Source organism: Melospiza georgiana, chromosome 3 (assembly GCF_028018845.1).
Source record: "Melospiza georgiana isolate bMelGeo1 chromosome 3, bMelGeo1.pri, whole genome shotgun sequence".
In the NCBI taxonomy this organism is placed as follows: domain Eukaryota; kingdom Metazoa; phylum Chordata; class Aves; order Passeriformes; family Passerellidae; genus Melospiza; species Melospiza georgiana.
The window spans coordinates 2,746,165-2,763,628 of NC_080432.1; the positions used below are offsets into that span (position 1 = coordinate 2,746,165).

Below are 17,464 nucleotides of genomic sequence, written 5' to 3' on the forward strand. Positions count from 1 at the left end.
GAATTTCCCACAGAGAGATCACACCCACAACCATGGCAGTATTGGCATCATGCTCGAACCAATTGAGAAAACTGCACCAGGATGGATTTGACCTCCAAATCAGAGTGGAGACAGCTGGGCACACCTGGGAGTTAAATCCCACCTTTAATCACTGATCAGGCTTTCCCAGTGCAGTCACTGGGAAGGAACCTGTAAGAAATTTAAATGTTGAGTGGATGCACCCAAATCTGCCTGAGCTGAGAGTTGTCCAAGGGGGGAGAAAAGTTCATTGTGGTCCTGCAACCACAAGATCCACCAGTGCCTTCCAATGCACTGTCACATCCTGGGAACTCCTGCAACTCCAGCTCTCCTGCAATTCCTGGCACCTGGAAGGAGCAGGGAGGTTGCACAAAGGACCTTTCCTAATCCTGGAGCACACAGTTCTGCAACTGCAACACACCTTCCATCTCCCTGGGCATGAGGGAGGGAAGCAGAAATGTTATCTAAGGCAGTAAAAGCCCAGCAGACAAATCCATGCTCCAGAAGAGCCCATCAAGAAACAGGAACAGGATCAGAGGCTTCCCAATGACATTCCAGTTGTTGGGGGTGATATTGGCCCAGACCAAGTGGCAGAGGTTCAAGGTGAGCAAAGGCCAGAGATCATTCCCAGGACACTTTTTGGGTGCTGCCATCCTCTTTTGGGAGGCTGAGAGGATGGACCAGTGGGGTTCAGAGCTGATCCCTTCATTTTCCTGCATAGGTGCATCCATGAAGGGCGTTGGAGCCTCTGGAACCACCAGGCCATTGGGGCACAACCAGAGGCTGTCACCTCTCCCTGGCCAGCACAGAAGAGGGTGAAAATCACAGAATCCTGGAATAATGAAAGATCCTGATTTAGAAGGGACAACACAAGGATCATCCAGTCCAACTCCTGGTCCTGCACAGACATCCCAACAATCCCACCCTGTGAGCATTGTCCAAATGCTCTTGGAGCTCTGGCAGCCTTGGGGCTGTGCCCATTCCCTGGGGAGCCTGGGCAGTGCCCAAACACCTTTTGGGGAAGAACCTTTCCCTGATATCCACCCTGATAGGGCACATGAGACATGGACTCTACTGAGAGTTCCACCAGACTGTGCTGAGAGATATTGCAAAGGAGACCAAGGGAGGCTGCTGTCTCTAGGCCATGTGTCCTATGTCCTCTGTGTGAACATGCATAAATATTTATAAAATCATAAAATCATGGAATGCAAGAATGGCTTGAGTTGGAAGAGAACTCAAAACGCCTCTCATTCCACCCCCTGCCATGGGCAGGGTCTCCTTCTACTAGACCAGGTTTCTTTCTGATATTTAATCTAAATCTACCCTCTCTTAGTTTAAAACAATTACACTTTAACCTATCATGACTGGCCTTGCTAAAAAGTTTGAACTAGTTTTTCTAATATATATATATAGACAAGGATCTCTTATACATGTATATATGTACATGTATGTAATGTCTCCTGTATGTGTTTATATTTATATATTTATGCATAGTTATATTTAGCTATATATAATTTTATCTATTTATATTTATGTTTATATATTTATATTATATTATATTATATTATATTATATTATATTATATTATATTATATTATATTATATTATATTATATTATATTATATTATGTTTGGTATCTCCAGTAAATGAGAGGCATAGAGTTGGGAGTATTTATCATTCATATATATATATATATATATATATATATATATACATATTAGATATATATACACACACATATTATATATATATATATATACTTATTAGATATATTATATATATATACATATATATGTGTGTGTATTTTGAATTATTTTTAATTTTTTTTTTAATCTACATTAATCTGAGGGGGAGAGTTGAAAATGTCTGAGTGGTGTCAATCACAGCCATGTGAAGCTCTAGACATGAAGTCTGGCCCTGAGAGGAGAAAATCACCTAGCTGGTCCCAGGTCAGGGATGCTGAGGAGCCTCTTTTAAACTCAGCTTTTTGGCAGCCTCCCTGAATTTTGGCCGGGGCCCAAATGGGCAGTGTGGAGACTTTTCCCTCAAAAGGGAAGAAAATCCAGCCTTTCCCACTGCAACTTAATGGAAAAAAAGCCCACAAGCCATGCTTTATTTATCAAAACAAACAGAGCAGGGTGGTGGTGATGGTGCTGCAGGAGCATTTTTGGTGCCCCAGCCGGTCAGGGGTCGGTGGGACCTGGCATCCCTTGATCCCCGATCCCAATCCCGCTCCCTGGGATGCCGGGAGGAGCAGCGGGATCGTGACTCAGCCCCACATGAGCCAGTTTCCTTCCTGCACCACCAGGCCTGCCCTTCTGATGTTTTGTTTGCCGTGGAGCTCTGGGGGCCGAGTGGGAGCTCCTGGAAATCAAAGGGAAAAGAAACAAGATCTCGGGCCTGGCTGAGGCGGTGTCCTGGCTGGATGGGACTAGGGGGAATTCCAGGGCCTCAGGGAAGAGGGGCACTGGAGGAGGGCACAGGTCAGGGCTCCAGCACCAGGCTTCTTGTCCCAAAATTCTCCCTGAAGGCAGCAGCGCTCCCTGGATGCCCTTCAGATATCAGTGGGAGCCCTCATGGGCTCCTCAAGCTCAGAGGAGGAAGAACAGGGCTTTTCCCTGAGCTCCTCAAGCTCAGAGGAGGAAGAACAGGGCTTTTCCCTGAGCTCCTCAAGCTCAAAGGAGGAAAAACAGGGCTTTTCCCTCTCTCCTTTCTTCTCAGTTTGTCCTCCAGTCCTCTCTTGGATCCACTGGGTGGGGAATGGGACCTCCAGCAGTCCTTCTTGGATTGAGATGGGAATAGGAGGCAGCTCAGCTCTTGTTAATCATCCTGGACAGGAGATTGCCAGATTTTGTCTAATTTCTCCCTTTTGGTGATGAAGACAAAATGCCGTGAAAAGCTGTTCAATGTCAGGACCCATCCAAATATTGATCACATCCAAACCCTCACCAGGAATGTTCTCACTTCCCCTGTCCTGGGCCTGGGTCAGGATTTGTGGCCTGGGCACGGCTGTGCTGGAATCTGGCTTAATTTCAGTGGGAATGGTAATGCCTGGGGGCTGAGAGTCTTCCCTATCCTAATTTTTTCATCAATCTAAGTGTAGTGCAGGTGTTTCCATGTTCCTTCCATCATCCAGAGGTGGCCCTGGACATGCACCATCCCTCAGGCAGTGCACAGAGCACAGGCTTGAGCCTAGGGGATGTTCCCAGAAAGGTGTTAAGATAGCACAGCTACAAGTCAAAGAGGAGGCTCTGGCCAGCATTGGATTATTCCACTTATTCATTACGAAAAATATGGAGAAAATCCGTGTTTTACTCATTCCCTCCATACCCACTGCACAGACCCAACTCTGCCTCCCTCTGCCAGCATCTCTGATTCCCTGGATGTCACAGATGGGCAGGATAACCCTTATCTCTGGCCATGGGGACTGCCTTGGCTCTGGCCTCGAAGGGGCTCACCTGAAGGATGAGGAGAAATTCTGATTGGGCCTGGATCTGCTCCAGATGGACACTGGGGTGACACGTGGGGGTCAGCCCCGGTGACTCTGGATTGACGATGAGCCTGACCCCACAGTGCTGACCATGCACTATCCATCCTCAGGCTCTTCTCCCCACATCCATCCTCTCTTTGGCACATCCCCAAGCAGGGAGAAACCCACAGCCTGCCCACATCCCTCCTTGCTCCCCATCACCCTCCTCCTCGCCCGTTTTCCTATTCCCAGCATTTACCCTGCCGCACGTAGCCCTGGGGGAGCCAGAGGATTGTACACAGAGGGAGAAGTTATTTTTCCTTGACATAAACATCCAAGCCTTTCCTCGGCCCCTTCTCTTGAAACGTGGAGGTAGGACCTGGACTCATAACATCCGGCAGGAGGGGTTGGCCTTATCTGCCAGGAAACACTCAGCTCCGGATACATCCTCCCCTGCTCCCGGCACCCCAAGCAGCTCCCATTGGCAGTGCTGGGCAGGAAACCACTCAGCAGCTTGTCTCATTCCCTCCTCGGGAGAGAGAGACAGGAGGGAGGGTCTGATCCTGCCCTCCCCGCCGTGGGGTGTAGCAGGGTTCGGAGTCGGGGTGGGGTGGGGGGAAAAAAAGGGATGGAGGGGGAAGGTGAGCAAAAAAAGGGGGAAAAAAAGGGATTTAGGATGTGGGGGTTTGGGGGAGTTGGATGTGTCTCTCAAGGCTCTGTTGCTGATTTGAAGTGTGAGCCCTGTCCAGTCACCTCACCCCCTTCTCTGGCTCTACTTCCCTCACCTGGTTCTGCTTTGAAAAATCAGGGAAAATTATCTCCCAGCTGATTTCATAGCAGAATCCAGACCTCTCAAACAGGGCAGGAACGCCTTGTGCTAAAGGCAGCACAAGCACATGGTCCTGTTCAAATTCTGGGGAAGAGACGGGTCATGTCCTGACACTGGAGGGAAGGAAGACTTATCTCTGTTTTACAGACAGGGAAACTGAGGCATGGAGCATCCACGTGGCTGTTTGTCACCACAGCCCACCCCTGTCCAGTGGCACTGGGACAAGCAGAGAGAGCACAGAGGAGTCAACACCTGCTCAAGGGATGCAAGGGAAATTACCCAGGGCATGACACACAGGGCAGGCAGCTCCTGGCCAGCCCAAATTCCATATCTCCAGGAAGGTGACCTCATCCCTGCTCCCCATGCCTCCCACCATGACCTGCACAGCCACAGGGGCCAAGGACTGGCCAAGGCCACTGGACAGCAGGGGCAGAGGGAGCCACACCTTGCTCACCTCATGGCAATGACAGGTACCCCTGTCCTGGCCCAAGCTGACACCCCTGAGCAGGAGCCCAGTGTGGTGTGAGGCTGTTTTACCCCTTCCTGCAGCCCTGATTTGATTTTCCTGTTGGTTCCCAGGTTGGGGACAGCAGGCCATAAACCACAATACTCCTCAGCAAGCACAGAGACAGCCATGGCTCCTGGATTTGGGATGGGGAGGGAGGAGAAACATGCCCAGGACCGATGCAGAACAAGTCCTGCTTGAGGTCTAGACACCCTCCAACATCCATAAATGGTGATGGCCAACAGTCTTTCATATGGATGCCCACTCTCCAAGCAAAACCACTCCTTCCCACCTCTGCCAGCCACTTATTTTCCATCTGCTCCCTGCAGCAATGCCCTGCATCCCAAAAAATTGCTGTGGCTAGAGGGGATTGACCCACAGAATCTCATTTTCCATCCCCCTAGAGGGATGGAAAGCTCCTGAATCTCATCTCAGCTGCAGCGTCCTGGAGGTGGGAGCTGGCTGCTCTGGGTGCTGGGTGTGTGCCTGGATCCAGGGAAAAATTTGCTATGGGTAGAGGGGATTGACCCACAGCACCTCATTTTACATCCCCCCAGAGATGGAAAGAAGGGGTGGTGCTCCTGAATCTGATCTCAGCTGCAGTGTCCTGGAGGTGGGAGCCGGTTGCTCTGGGTGTGTGCTCAGATCCAGCCGTGGTTCCCAGGGAAAAAATTGCTGTGAGTAGAGGGGATTGACCCATAGCACCTCATTTTACATCCCCCTAGCAGGATGGAAAGCTCCTGAATCTGCTCTCAGCTGCAGTGTCCTGGCAGTGGGAACCAGCTGCTCCAGGCACTGGGTGCATGACTGGATCCAGATGTGGCTCCCAGGGAAAAAATTGCTGTGGGTAGAGGGGATTGACCCATAGCACCTCATTTTACATCCCCCCAGAGAAGGGTTGGTGCTCCTGAATCTCATCTCAGCCACAGTGTCCTGGAGGTGGGAGCCAGGTGCTGCGTGTGTGCCCAGATTTGGCCATGGCTCCCAGGGAAAAAATTGCCGTGGGTAGAGGGGATTGACCCATAGCACCTCATTTTCTATACCCCCAGAGGAGGGAGAGGTGGTGCTCCTGAATATCATCTCAGCTGCAGTGTCCTGGAGGTGGGAACCAGCTGCTCTGGGTGCTGGGTGCGTGCCCAGATCCAGGGAAAAAATTGCTGTGGGTAGAGGGGGGATTGACCCATAGCACCTCATTTTCCATCCCCCCAGAGGGATGGAAAGCTCCTGAATCTGCTCTCAGCTGCAGTGTCCTGGAGGTGGGAGCCGGCTGCTCCGGGCGCTGGGCGTGTGCCCGGATCCGGCCGTGGCTCCCAGGGAGCCGCACCTCGCCTTGGCTGCGGCTCCCAACGCCCTCGGGGGGCCCCAGCTCCCGGTTGGGGCCTGTAGCTGTTCCTGGCGTGCAGAGAGCACAGGGACAAGCTCCCAGCTCTCCTCACGTGGCTCTGGGTTGAGCAAGTGGGGACAGGCTTGGCTGGCGGGGATCTCCGTTCATCCGGGCACGATGGGTTCCTTGGGGATGGGGTGTGTGGAGAAACCCCTTTTCCTGGGGAAATCAGACCCTGGGTTTGTTTCCAGCAGCCCTGCATGGGATGAAAGCAAGGAGGGAAAAGGCCCATAGGATTGTGTATTTGATCCCATCGTTGCTCAGAGCATGGGAATAAGGAGAAGGACCAGAAGGAGAAGCCAATGTCCTGGAGAAAGGGTCCTATAGGATAAGAATGTGACATACCACATCAGGCTGGTGGCAATACCCAGAGCTGAATTTCTGAGGAAGCTGGGACAGCTGAGCCTCCTTCCCAGGGCAGTTTCACCATTCTCTGCTGTCTCTCAGGCCGGGGGCACCACAGGGACTGCAGGGAGAGATGGAGAAGGGGAAAGCAGCCCCACTCCTGCTCCTGGCATGGTCCCACGTGAGTCAACGCTGCTGGGCAGAGAGGCCAAACAGGATCCTCCCTCCCTCCAGCTCCAAAATCCTCTTGGAAGAGTCACATTTGGGCTGAGCCACCCCAGTCAGGGAGCCACCACAGTACCTGGGGCTGGCAGGACACCCCAAGGCATCCATTTCCTTTCTGAAAGGAAAGACCAAGGGTGAATTTGGATGCCTGAGAGATGGAAGAAGGAAGAGGCAGGATGGGAGAGCTGAATCCAGGGGATACAAGTGGGGGATGAAGGAGAACAGGACAGGGTCATGTTGTGCCTCCTCAAATACTCACACAGCCTCCACCTTCTGGGATCATGGGCTTTGTGGATCAGTGATGTAATTTATGGCAGACAAGGGACAGGATTGGGTTGGATTGGGTTGGGTGACCTCTGAAGACCCCTCCCAGCCACCAAACAGAGATGGCATCACCATAAAGTGCACTAAGAAATGTGCTCCTCCACTTTTTGGGGCCAAGCAGGAGGACCCAGCCTGGGAGGACACCTGCTTTGAGAGATGTTTACCCTGGCTTGGATCTCCAGAGGTCCCTTCCAGCCCTAACAACTCTGGGATTCTCTGTGCCTGGCTTAACCTCAAGGACAGCAGGGACACAGCTTGATTTAATGTCTGGCAAGAGCAGGCTGTGATGCTTTTCCACAACAACATGGGTTAAGGTTTCTCTTTGCTGGCCAGGCCTGAAGACCATCATTCAACATCATCTTCATGTGCCTCGCCAAATTTGACCCCCACATATTTCTGAGGCCTCACTGCCTCGATCTGCACCTGAAATGAGGACCCTTTTCAAGGTCCCCACACTGTGGAGCACCTTAAAAGGTGAATTACCCAAACTGTGAAAGAAAAGAGAACCTTAAATGCAGCCAAAACCCACGCTCCAGGCACTGGCACTCACTCCATAAATTGGCAACATCATCTGTGCTCACCAAGACACCAAAGGCAAAGCTCCTCACTTCACTGTAATATGGAAACAGGATTACAAAGATCACATCTGAGAGATGGCAAAAGCAGGATCAAGGCCAGCACAGTGACCTGAGCTCCAAGACACTCCATGAAAAGTAAGGGTAAGCACTCATCATGCCCTGAGTCTGTTTGTTAGAAAGCAGTCCACAATTTGTAAAGATAACCACAGATCTTTGTTTTATTTATAAAAAAATGGAAGTAGAAAAATTTGGCTGAAAATACCAACAACAACGATGACAACAAAAATATAAAAAAATAGCACTTGCACGGGAAATGTTTCTGTTTTGAAAACTGTTGTCAATAGCGACAGCAATTTAAATCATTGAACAATCATCATATAAAAACATTTATTTAAATTAAATATTTTATGCAAACTCGTATCTACACTCATTCAAAATGCATAGAGTCACACAAAAGAGATGGAATGTATTAGCTTAAAAACCAGTGAACTTTTGGGGGTTTTTTAAAAGTTTTCTTTGCAATTATTATTAATACATTTTGGGGACTGAAACCAGGAAATCATAACCACGTTACTAACTAATCATTACCAAGTGCCATACAGTAAACACTAAGATTAATCATGTCATATAACTGATTTAAAATAAAGCTTCATTTTTATGGAAAGGAAGAGAACTCGAGCAATACAAAATCCGAGGTGGGGGGGTGGGAGGAGTAATGGAAGGAATAAATCAATGTACAGCTTTATTACAAGCAATAAAACGCCAGAGTTAGGAGAGGCATTGGGCACTGTGGCTCCAAATACGGAGCCTTCCCCTTCAAAGGATGTTTGATAAAAAAAGTGTCTGCTACATCATCACCTCTTGGCCAAAATGTTCATCCCAGGACCTGCTCCCATCCGGGGTGGATGCCGACTGGATCCTGCCTTTCCAAGCCCTGATCTTACCCCACTCCAGAGCAGGCTCAACCCTCTCCTGGCTGGTGTCCCATCCTCTCTGGGGTTTCCCAAGGGATGAAACCCCCAGTCCATGCTTTGGGACAGGGGATGTGGGCTTTAATCCCCATTGGAGTGCTCAGGCAGGTCAGGGTGGTCAGGCAGCAATGCCACCACCAGAACCCAAACACAGCTCATGGACCTTCACCAAAATCTTCCCTTCTCCCATCCCTGCCTTTCCCCCTTCCAGGGGGAATTCAGACCTGACGTTTGCGGGGTGCTGCAGCACTCCTGACTCCAAAGCAGAGCTGGGGATACCCCAAAATGAAGGGCAGCCTTCCAGTGCTCCCAGGAGCATCCCTGCTTTGGAAGAGGGACTTGGCCAAAGGGCTTTGGCATCGGGAAGTGCCCCCTGGCCACGGTGGGAGCAGAGCACTCCAGGCTTTGCACGGTGGTGACCCAACAACCCAAATCCTTTACCTACAGCACCGAGGAGACTCCAGGGCCCTGTGCTTCGGTCACCCTGAGGGAGCAACGCCTCGGAACAGTGTCGGGTCCTTCCTGGGCCGCTCCAGGCGGCCCCGGCTGGGCTCCTAAGACACGCTGTAGTTATTGTAGTAGGTGGCTGTGGCATCAGCCAGGACGGAGATGAGGCTGTTCTCGGAGCTGTGGGAGCTGCCAGAGCTTGGGATATGCCCATTGGCCAAGGCCCCTCCGTGGTGGTGGTGGTCACCGTGGCCGGGGTTGTTGAGATATTGGTCAAACTCATTGCGGTCCATCTCCCCCAGCAGCTCCGCTTGGCTCAGCTGGTCCAAGGTGTCAAAGCCGTGGTGGTCGGGCGGTGGGGAGAGCTGGCCCAGGTGGGCATGGAGGTTGGGAGGGGGCAGGGAGGGGAAGGCGGGTGTGTAGTAGCTGGGAGGAGGAGGAGGAGGAAGGGAAGGGCAGCTGGAGGCCGGGGGGATCATGCAGGTGGCCGGCTGTGGTGGCATGGGGCTGAGTGTGTGGTGGCCGCAGGGCAGGGAACCACCTGCAAACTCCGGTGGGGAGAAGGTGGCACCGGCCAGGTGGGAGCGGTGATGCTCCTCGGGGCAGGGCGAGGAGAAGAAGCTCTGCTCGGGGTCTATGGCATCCAGAGGGGACATCTCCGGCGGGGTGGGCAGCCCGTAGGGGTAGGTGTCCACGCTGGTGCTGCTGCCGCCGCTGCTGCCTGGAGGCTCCCGGTACGCCCGCACTGCCGGCAGCCCCGGGCGGGGGGGGTACTCACCCGGGCCCTCTTTGTCCCCCCCAGCCCGGCTGCAGGTCCGCTTTTCCGGCACAGAGTTCTGGTCACCCCGTGTGAGGCTGCCCAGCAGAAAGCTGGGATCCACCCGCTTCCCGATGCGCTTGACCTGCTTCTTCCGACGGGGCCGGTACTTGTAGTTGGGATAATCTTGCATGTGCTTCACCCGCAGCCGCTCGGCCTCCTCCACGTAGGGACGCTTCTGCGACAGGCTCAGCGCCTTCCAGGACTTCCCTGAAACGGAGGACACGCTCCCTTAGCACCCACAGCCTCCCAAGGGTGCCCAGTGTCCCACCTGGCACACGCAGAGGACACATCCCAAAAACCCCCGCGGAGGGATGTGGTGGGAGTGGGTGGGAGAAGAAGGAGGGAATTGAGGCTGCTAAAGGGTCTCTGACTCCCTTCATCCCAAGTCCCCACACAAGGTGGGTTTGGGGTTAGTAAATAAATCCAGGCAGACGAACTCTCCCAGCTCCCTGTGGAGCAGGGACAGCCAAGGCCGTGCTTGGCTGAGCAGAGGGTCAGGACGTGCTGTCCTTTAAGGTGCCCCAGTTTGTGCCCTGCCAGGGCTTGCAGCAGGGCACAAGGAGACCTGGGCACTGTGACAGCTGGTCTTGATGGTGGAAGGTGTCTCTGCCCATGGATTAGATGTTTTTTAAGGTCCCTTCCAACCCAAACCATTCCATGATTCTGTAATCCTATGACCTCGTGCCTCCCTGTTTGAGATAAAATGTCCCCAAGACACAGCACAGAGAAGCAGCATTGGGTAGGGGGGGTTTTATCCCACAGTGAGGCTGTCCCAGGCTGCTCCTCAGGGTAAGGGGGAGAAATGAGGATACACATCAAAGCCTTTGATGCCTTCCCATGGCCTGAGACAGCAAAAATAACACTAATAAGCTGAGATGCTGCATGGCAAAGCAGAGAGGAGAAAACCCAAACCACCAAAGAAAACACCACAGAACTGTCCAGGGAAACACAAACTTTGGATAAGAGGTTGGGCAGCAAATCTCTGTTGCAATTCGGGCAGCTCTTTCTCAGGCTGCCTGGGCTGATAATTTTGGTTTGCCCTCTCAGTTTCACATCAAAATGAGGATTGGGAGGAAGGGAGAAATAGTAGATGGGGAGTGGGAAACAAATGTGTGCTCAAAATGGGATGTGATCCCCCAGAAGTAACAGCAGACATATACACACACCCCCTTCAGCCATGTAATACAAAGTGGCACAGCAAGGACAGGCCAGGAAAATTGGGGGGGTCCCTCTTTGCAGAGCAGGGCAGCACCCTCAGGGCTTGCAGCAGAGAGGTGGCAGGGTGCCTGTGCCCTGGGGTGCAGGACACCATCGGGCTGTGCACCCCGAGGAGAGGCTGCACACCTGGAGTGTGGGACCCCGTGGGTGACAGAGTGGGTGCATGGTGCTGCTAAACTTCATCGGGTATTGCAGCCCCAGAGTGCTGCACCCGGGCTGGCTTTGCACCCCAAAACCACCCAGAAAGGTGTAGGCGTGCCCTCCTGCTGCGTGCCAGACCGGGTCCCCACCTGCGCAGGGTTGGCACCCCCAGGGATGGCCAGTGGAGCTAGCATTCCCAATCCGGGGCGCTGGATCTGGGTGGGATTTGCACCCCGGGATGACCGGGTGGGTGCATGGTGACCAACATGGGGCGCTGGATTTGCACCCCAGGAATGGCCAGAGAGTGCCTGGATCCCCACCTCAACGCACTGAATTCGGGTTTTCACTCCCAGGACCGCAGGTGGGTGCCTGGGGACCAAGCCCGGAGCGCTGGATCCCAGCAGGGTGTGCATCCCAATCCCGGGTGGGTGCCGGATCCCCCGTGCCACCGGATCCGGGCAGGATTTGCACCCCCGGGAATGCCCTGCTGGGCTCATGGGCACCGATTCCGAAGAAGGTTTGCACACGCAGGGATCTCCGGTGTCACCGAATCCCATCAGGATTTGCACCTGGATTGCCAAGTGGGTGCCCGTGTTCTCCCCCCGGGGCACCGGATCCGGGCAGGGTTTGCACCCCCGGGGATGCCCGGCTGGGTCCCCGATTTCCCCCCTCCCCAACCCCGCGCCCCCCGCGCTGCTCACCGAGCATCTTGCTGAGCTCCGCGTTGTGCAGGTCGGGGTTCTGCACCGCCAGCCTCTTCCTCTCGTCCTTCGCCCACACCATGAACGCGTTCATGGGCCGGCGGATGCGGCTCTCGGAGCCCTTCTCGCCCTGCGACGCTCGGGGGGGTGGCCCTGGGGACAGCCCCTCGCCCGTGTCCCCCTCCAGCCGCTCCGGCCAGGGGAATGTGCTGAGCAGCGCAGCCATGGCCCCCCCGGCCCCCCCGGCCCCGCCGCGCTGCCCTCGGGGTCCCCGCGCAGTCCCAGCCTCCTGCCCGGCCTCTCCCGTATTTATGAGCTCCTTGGAAAAAGCCTCCTCCAATGACACCGAAGGGACTCGCTGCTCCTCCTTGTTTGCAAACTCCTCAGCCCCGGCCGGGATGGTGCTGCGAGGAAAGTTCTCCCCACCCCTTCTGCCCGGCACCCCCCCCCCGGGGAAGCAGCACCCCCTGCACCCCCCTTTTCTCCTTCCCACTCCCCCCTCCCCCTCTTTTATTACTATTTTTTCTTTATTTTGCTCGCTGAAAGGGAGTGAGGAGAGTGCTGGAGGTGTCCCGCCCACAAACAGCCCCGCTGCCCTCCTGCACCTCAGAGAGCTTCAAACTTTAAAGGCTGGGGGGTAACACAGAGAGAGAGGAGATAAAGGCACTGAAAACTGGGGGGAAAAAGGAAAATGGCACTGAAAGGAAGATCCCATTGGGGTGCAAAAGTCCCCTCTCCAGGCTTTGACAAGCTGCAGGAACCCTGTTTGCCAAGGGAAATCGAGGCACAGATACCACAAGCAGAGACAACTTTTCCCCATTTCTGCTTAAACCACCAGCCCAGGCTGTGCTTTGTCCACCCCATGTGGGTTTTCCCCCCAAATTTCCAGATCACTTTGTATGGGATGGAAACTGGGACACAGTGAACATGTTGGTGGGGGCTTGTCCAGCCTGGTCGGACTCCTAAGGGAGTTTTTAGGGGAAAACAAGGCAGGGATGGAGCTCAAAGAGGATGAAACATCTCCAGTCGGTCCCCGCTGGACACTGGGAGACAAAGGATCTTTTCCTTGCTGCTGCATTTTATGGAATGCTGCTCCAACCCAAAAAGGCAGGATGGGATGGAAGTCCCAAAGCCACACAACGGTGTCCCCCACTAACCCCAACTGGGTGGGAAAATCATCCAAGCAGCATTCCTCTCACTAGGACAAAGGATCTCCAGGAAGGTGATGGCACCGAACATGCCCTTGGGGATTTGCGCTGGGGAATGCATTTGGTGCCTGGATTCCTGTATGATTTTGATCCGCAGATATGGGGCTGCAGGGAAACCGTGGGTTTCCTCTCTGTGCTGCCATAAAAGCAGCGGGACGGAGTTTTGGGATGGGCAGGATGGGGCTGGCCGAGGCTGCCCCATCTGACCCCAAGGCAGGGGGGAAAACCCCGGCGCGGATCCCAGGCCGGGGCGTTCGGGCAGGTTTCCCACGTGCCTGGGTGTTCCTATTGACTCTTGTCAGATTAGGAGTGATGGAGAGAGCTCATGTAAATGTGAGCCGGGCAGGATCCGCCTGGGCTTCCTGGTCTCTCCCTTCCCCGCTGCACAGGAGCGGGATGGTTCTGGTTTCTTGTGGGTAGCAGCGATTTTGGGGTCAGGAGAGCTGGAATCCGCCAACTTCGCTCGCAGCAGAAGCAGCGGCTGCCCTGCCCGAGCTTTTCCCCGGGACTGAACTAAAACCCTGCGGAAGCAGCAACATTTTCCAAAGGAACTGATTAAATCTATTAAGCTATTTACAAGTGGGCTCCATCAGAGCTGCTGTTATCTGGGAATACAACAGGAAGGCAACTTCTCTTAAATCTAAAAGGCGCAGGAGATTTCCTGGTCTCGGGACAGATTTATAAACCCTTTCCACACACACACACACACACACACACATGGAGGAGCTGCCTTTTATCTGGGGTTTGGAGCTGGGCACGCTCCTGGGGACAGCCTGTTCTGTCCCAGCAGCTCCAGATCTCTCCTAAAATCCTGTCTCACGCCTTGAAGTGCCGGGATGGGACAGGGAGGGAGGATGTCAAACTCCCCACCCTGCCCTGCACAGGTCAACCGGGTGCATTTTGCAGGCTGGAGCTGCTGCAGAGGTTGGCAGTGATATTTTGGGAAGAAAACCTTAATTCTGTTTAGCTCCCTTTAGGAAGGGTGGAAGTGCTCTATAAAGGAGGCTGCCAGGGTTGCAAAGGTTTCATTTTAAACAGGATGGTACTTTGGGTATGGTGAATATGTTGCATGGCTCACTCTAACTTTTTAACCCTCAGGATGCTCAGGACCTGGCTATCATGAATATAAAAACACCTCTGTGGAGGCCCCAGAGGCCAGGAATTTTTAGTAGTAGCAGCAGAATTTCCCTCTCTGGGAAAAGAGATGGATGGATTCCTCTTGATGCCTTTTACAGGATTGCTTCCAGCTTGCACTGTGTTTCCACGTTTTGCAGGATGGGTGGATAGGTTTGGGAGAGGAAAAACCCTGAGCAAGGACAGGACCTGCACCCACTCCTGCCTCTGCTGCCAAAGCCTGGAAGCTCTCAGAGCACCTCTGTGGGTGTTCCCGATCCTCATTATTCCCTCCACATCCTGGGAGTAACATTTGACCTCCCAAAGGCATCACAGGGGTCAACTCTGTGGCTTTTCAGACCCTCCTGAGACCAAATCTGGGGCTCCTGTGTGCTTACAGCACAAAGAAATCCAGCAGAATATTCCTCATTTGGATTTCCTCCCTTCCCAGGGCCCCCACACAGAATTTTAAGTGCAAACACTGCTACTATTATTAATAACCAATTTTTTTCCCTTCTCCCCCTTTCCTGCAGCACCTGGCATTCTGATGGCATTAGTAAGGAGGGTTTCATTCTGCACCCTGCCTAAAATGCTGGTCAAACCTGTCCTGTCAGAAGCTCCCACGTTACATAAAGGAGGCTGGGGCCATGTGAAAATGCCACCTCTTAATTACCACCGGATCGGGGTAATTAGTCTGGAAAAACTGCGGGATTACCATTTTTTTTCTTGTTTTTGTGTGTGTGTGCTCACCTTCCCCTCTGCTGTGAGGCTTCACCTGTATCTGGGGCACAGGAAGCAGCAGAGCTCTCCCAGGGCTTTGGGAACAGGGAAATAGCGGCGAAAAAGCCGCGAGCGAAAATAGATGGAGCAGACAAAGGGGGGAAGAAAGCTTTGTTCTCCCCCATTTTCATGGATGGGGAACAGTGGCAACAACTCCCATGGGCCAGGCAGAAAATGAGTGGCTGAACCCTATATGGAACGACCACCTCTTTAAAAATATCCCTCTTTTTTTTTTTTTTTTTTTTTTTTTTTTTTTTTTTTTTTTTGGGGTGGATCCGACATCTGGAATTTTATCCCTGCAAAGGGAGGGTTTATTTTTACTCCCCCCCTCCACCTCGCACCCCACCAACCTTCAGGGACATTAAAATATGTGAGAAAGTGCAAATCCTAAATTAGCTCAATATTCACATGTTCCTTAATTATTGATGAAACTCTTGGCTCCTAAGGGAATTTTCTGCAGAGAGAGCTGGGGGTTCCCAGCAGAAGATTCCCTCAGTGCTGCAGTTCCCAACTCTGCCCACTGCCCATCCTCCTTGATTCCACCAGGTTTTCCCCAGGGATTGCTACCTGGACCATTTATTTTCTAGGTAAAAAATCCCAGAGCTTTCCCATTATACAAAAAATAGCAGAAAAGCTCCCTCCCCTACCCCTTGAAATGCTAAATTTTTCAACATTGTGCTGAATAGTTCTGCCCTTACTACTTTTAAAATGCAGTTTAAAGGTTACAAAAATATATATTTTAGTGCCTTTAGGTTAACAGGAACTAGGAGGAGTTTCCCTCTTACACCTTTAAATTTATGAAGATGAATTAAGATAAAAAAAATGTATTTGTGTGATTCAGAAGCAGATTTTGACTTGCTGAGAAATGAAGCTTCCATTTGTTTTACAATATTCCCACTTCTGCCACCACAAATTATGTATTTGTGCTGCATTTCCCAGTCCTACCTCGCTAAAGTTTGCTGATCCAAGACAAAATTGGTTTATTATTGGACGGAATGGGTACAGAAACAAAAGTCTTGGTTATTGCCCCAAGTTCTCTGAGCTCAGATCCTTCCTGGAGGTTCCTGCCCAGGAGTGAGGGAGAATTAGGAAAGGATGGCTTTGGATGCCCACAATCCTCACCCTGTATCCAAAACTATTCCCCGATCTTTTTTTTTCCAGCCAGGTGTGATGCTGGGCAGTGCTTCCAGCAGACTTTGAGTGGTTTCCCTCTCTTCTTGGAGCTTCCTTCCTTCTCTTGGTGTTGGCAGGTTTGGAGGTTTCGTGACGTAACTTGTGTCTTTTCAAGGTGGATGCTGCAACACCTTCAGTCTCGTGTGTTTAAACAGGAGAAAATTGGTTAATTCCGCTGATGAATGCAGCTAATTGTCCTTGCTGAGAGCTGAGGAGCTGGAGGCAGAGAGCACCAGGGCAGCTGAAAGGAGAACTGCAGCCATGGGCACGATGCTGAGCTGTCCCCAAACACTCCACAGAGCCACAGAATGGTTTAGGATGGAAAACCCCTCAGAGATCATCGAGTCCAACCATTCTCCAGCGCTGGCAAGGCCACCTCTGACCCATGTCCCCAAGTGCCACATCCATGTGGCTTTGAAATCCCTGCAGGGATGGGGACTCCAACACTGCCCTGGGAAGCTCCTTCCGAAGGAATTCCTCCTGATGTCCAACCTGAGCCTCTCCAGGCACAATTTGAGGCTGTTCCCTCTCCTCCTGTCCCTGTTCCCTGGCAGCACAGCCCAAACCCCCTGGCTGTCCTCTCCTGTCAGGGAGTTGTGCAGAGCCATAAGGTCCCCCCTGAGCCTCCTTTTCTCCAGGCTGAGCCCCTTCCCAGCTCCCTCAGATGCTCCTGGTGTTACAGCCCCTTCCTGAGCTCTGTTCCCTTCCCTGGACAGCCTTCAGCCTCTTCAATTCACAAAAGTCACAAAGCAGCTGCATCCCAATGCACTCAAATTCACTTGAACACAAGCACAGGTGGTTCTGAAATCTTTAATGGTGTCTTGCATTTATGCCTTAAAAACCCCTGGTTGTTACTACGGGGCACTTGGGGACATGGGTGAGTGGTGGCCTTGGCAGTGCTGAGGGAATGGTTGGACTCGGTCTTAGAGGGCTCTTCCAACCTTAATGATTCCATGATTTTACCATTCTACCTCTGCTTTACAGCAGCTGTGTGAAGCATCAAAGCTGGAACATCTTGGGAGGAAATTCAAGGAATTCTGCTTTTTCCACATGTCTGGGCTGTCACTTGAGGTACCCCAGTGCCATCTCCCATCCCTCGCTCCAAGGAAAGCTCCACAGTCAGACAAAACTCCAAAAGCCCACAAAGTTCATGCAGATTTGGGTCCAACAGTGGTACCAAGACTATTTTTCCATGGTCTCTACTTCCCAGGGTGG

General features: G+C 52.5%; 1 protein-coding gene across 1 annotated transcript; it reads right to left on the reverse strand.

Moving 5' to 3' along the window:
• Nucleotides 1-7,925: 7,925 nt before the first annotated feature.
• On the reverse strand, nucleotides 7,926-12,201 carry SOX7 (SRY-box transcription factor 7). The gene is made up of 2 exons (XM_058020752.1): nucleotides 11,976-12,201; nucleotides 7,926-10,122 (listed from the first exon to the last, which is right to left on the reverse strand). The coding sequence occupies exons 1-2, from the start codon at nucleotides 12,199-12,201 to the stop codon at nucleotides 9,203-9,205; spliced, it is 1,146 nt and encodes a 381-aa protein (XP_057876735.1). The 3' UTR covers nucleotides 7,926-9,202.
• Between the last annotated feature and the right edge of the window lie 5,263 nt (nucleotides 12,202-17,464).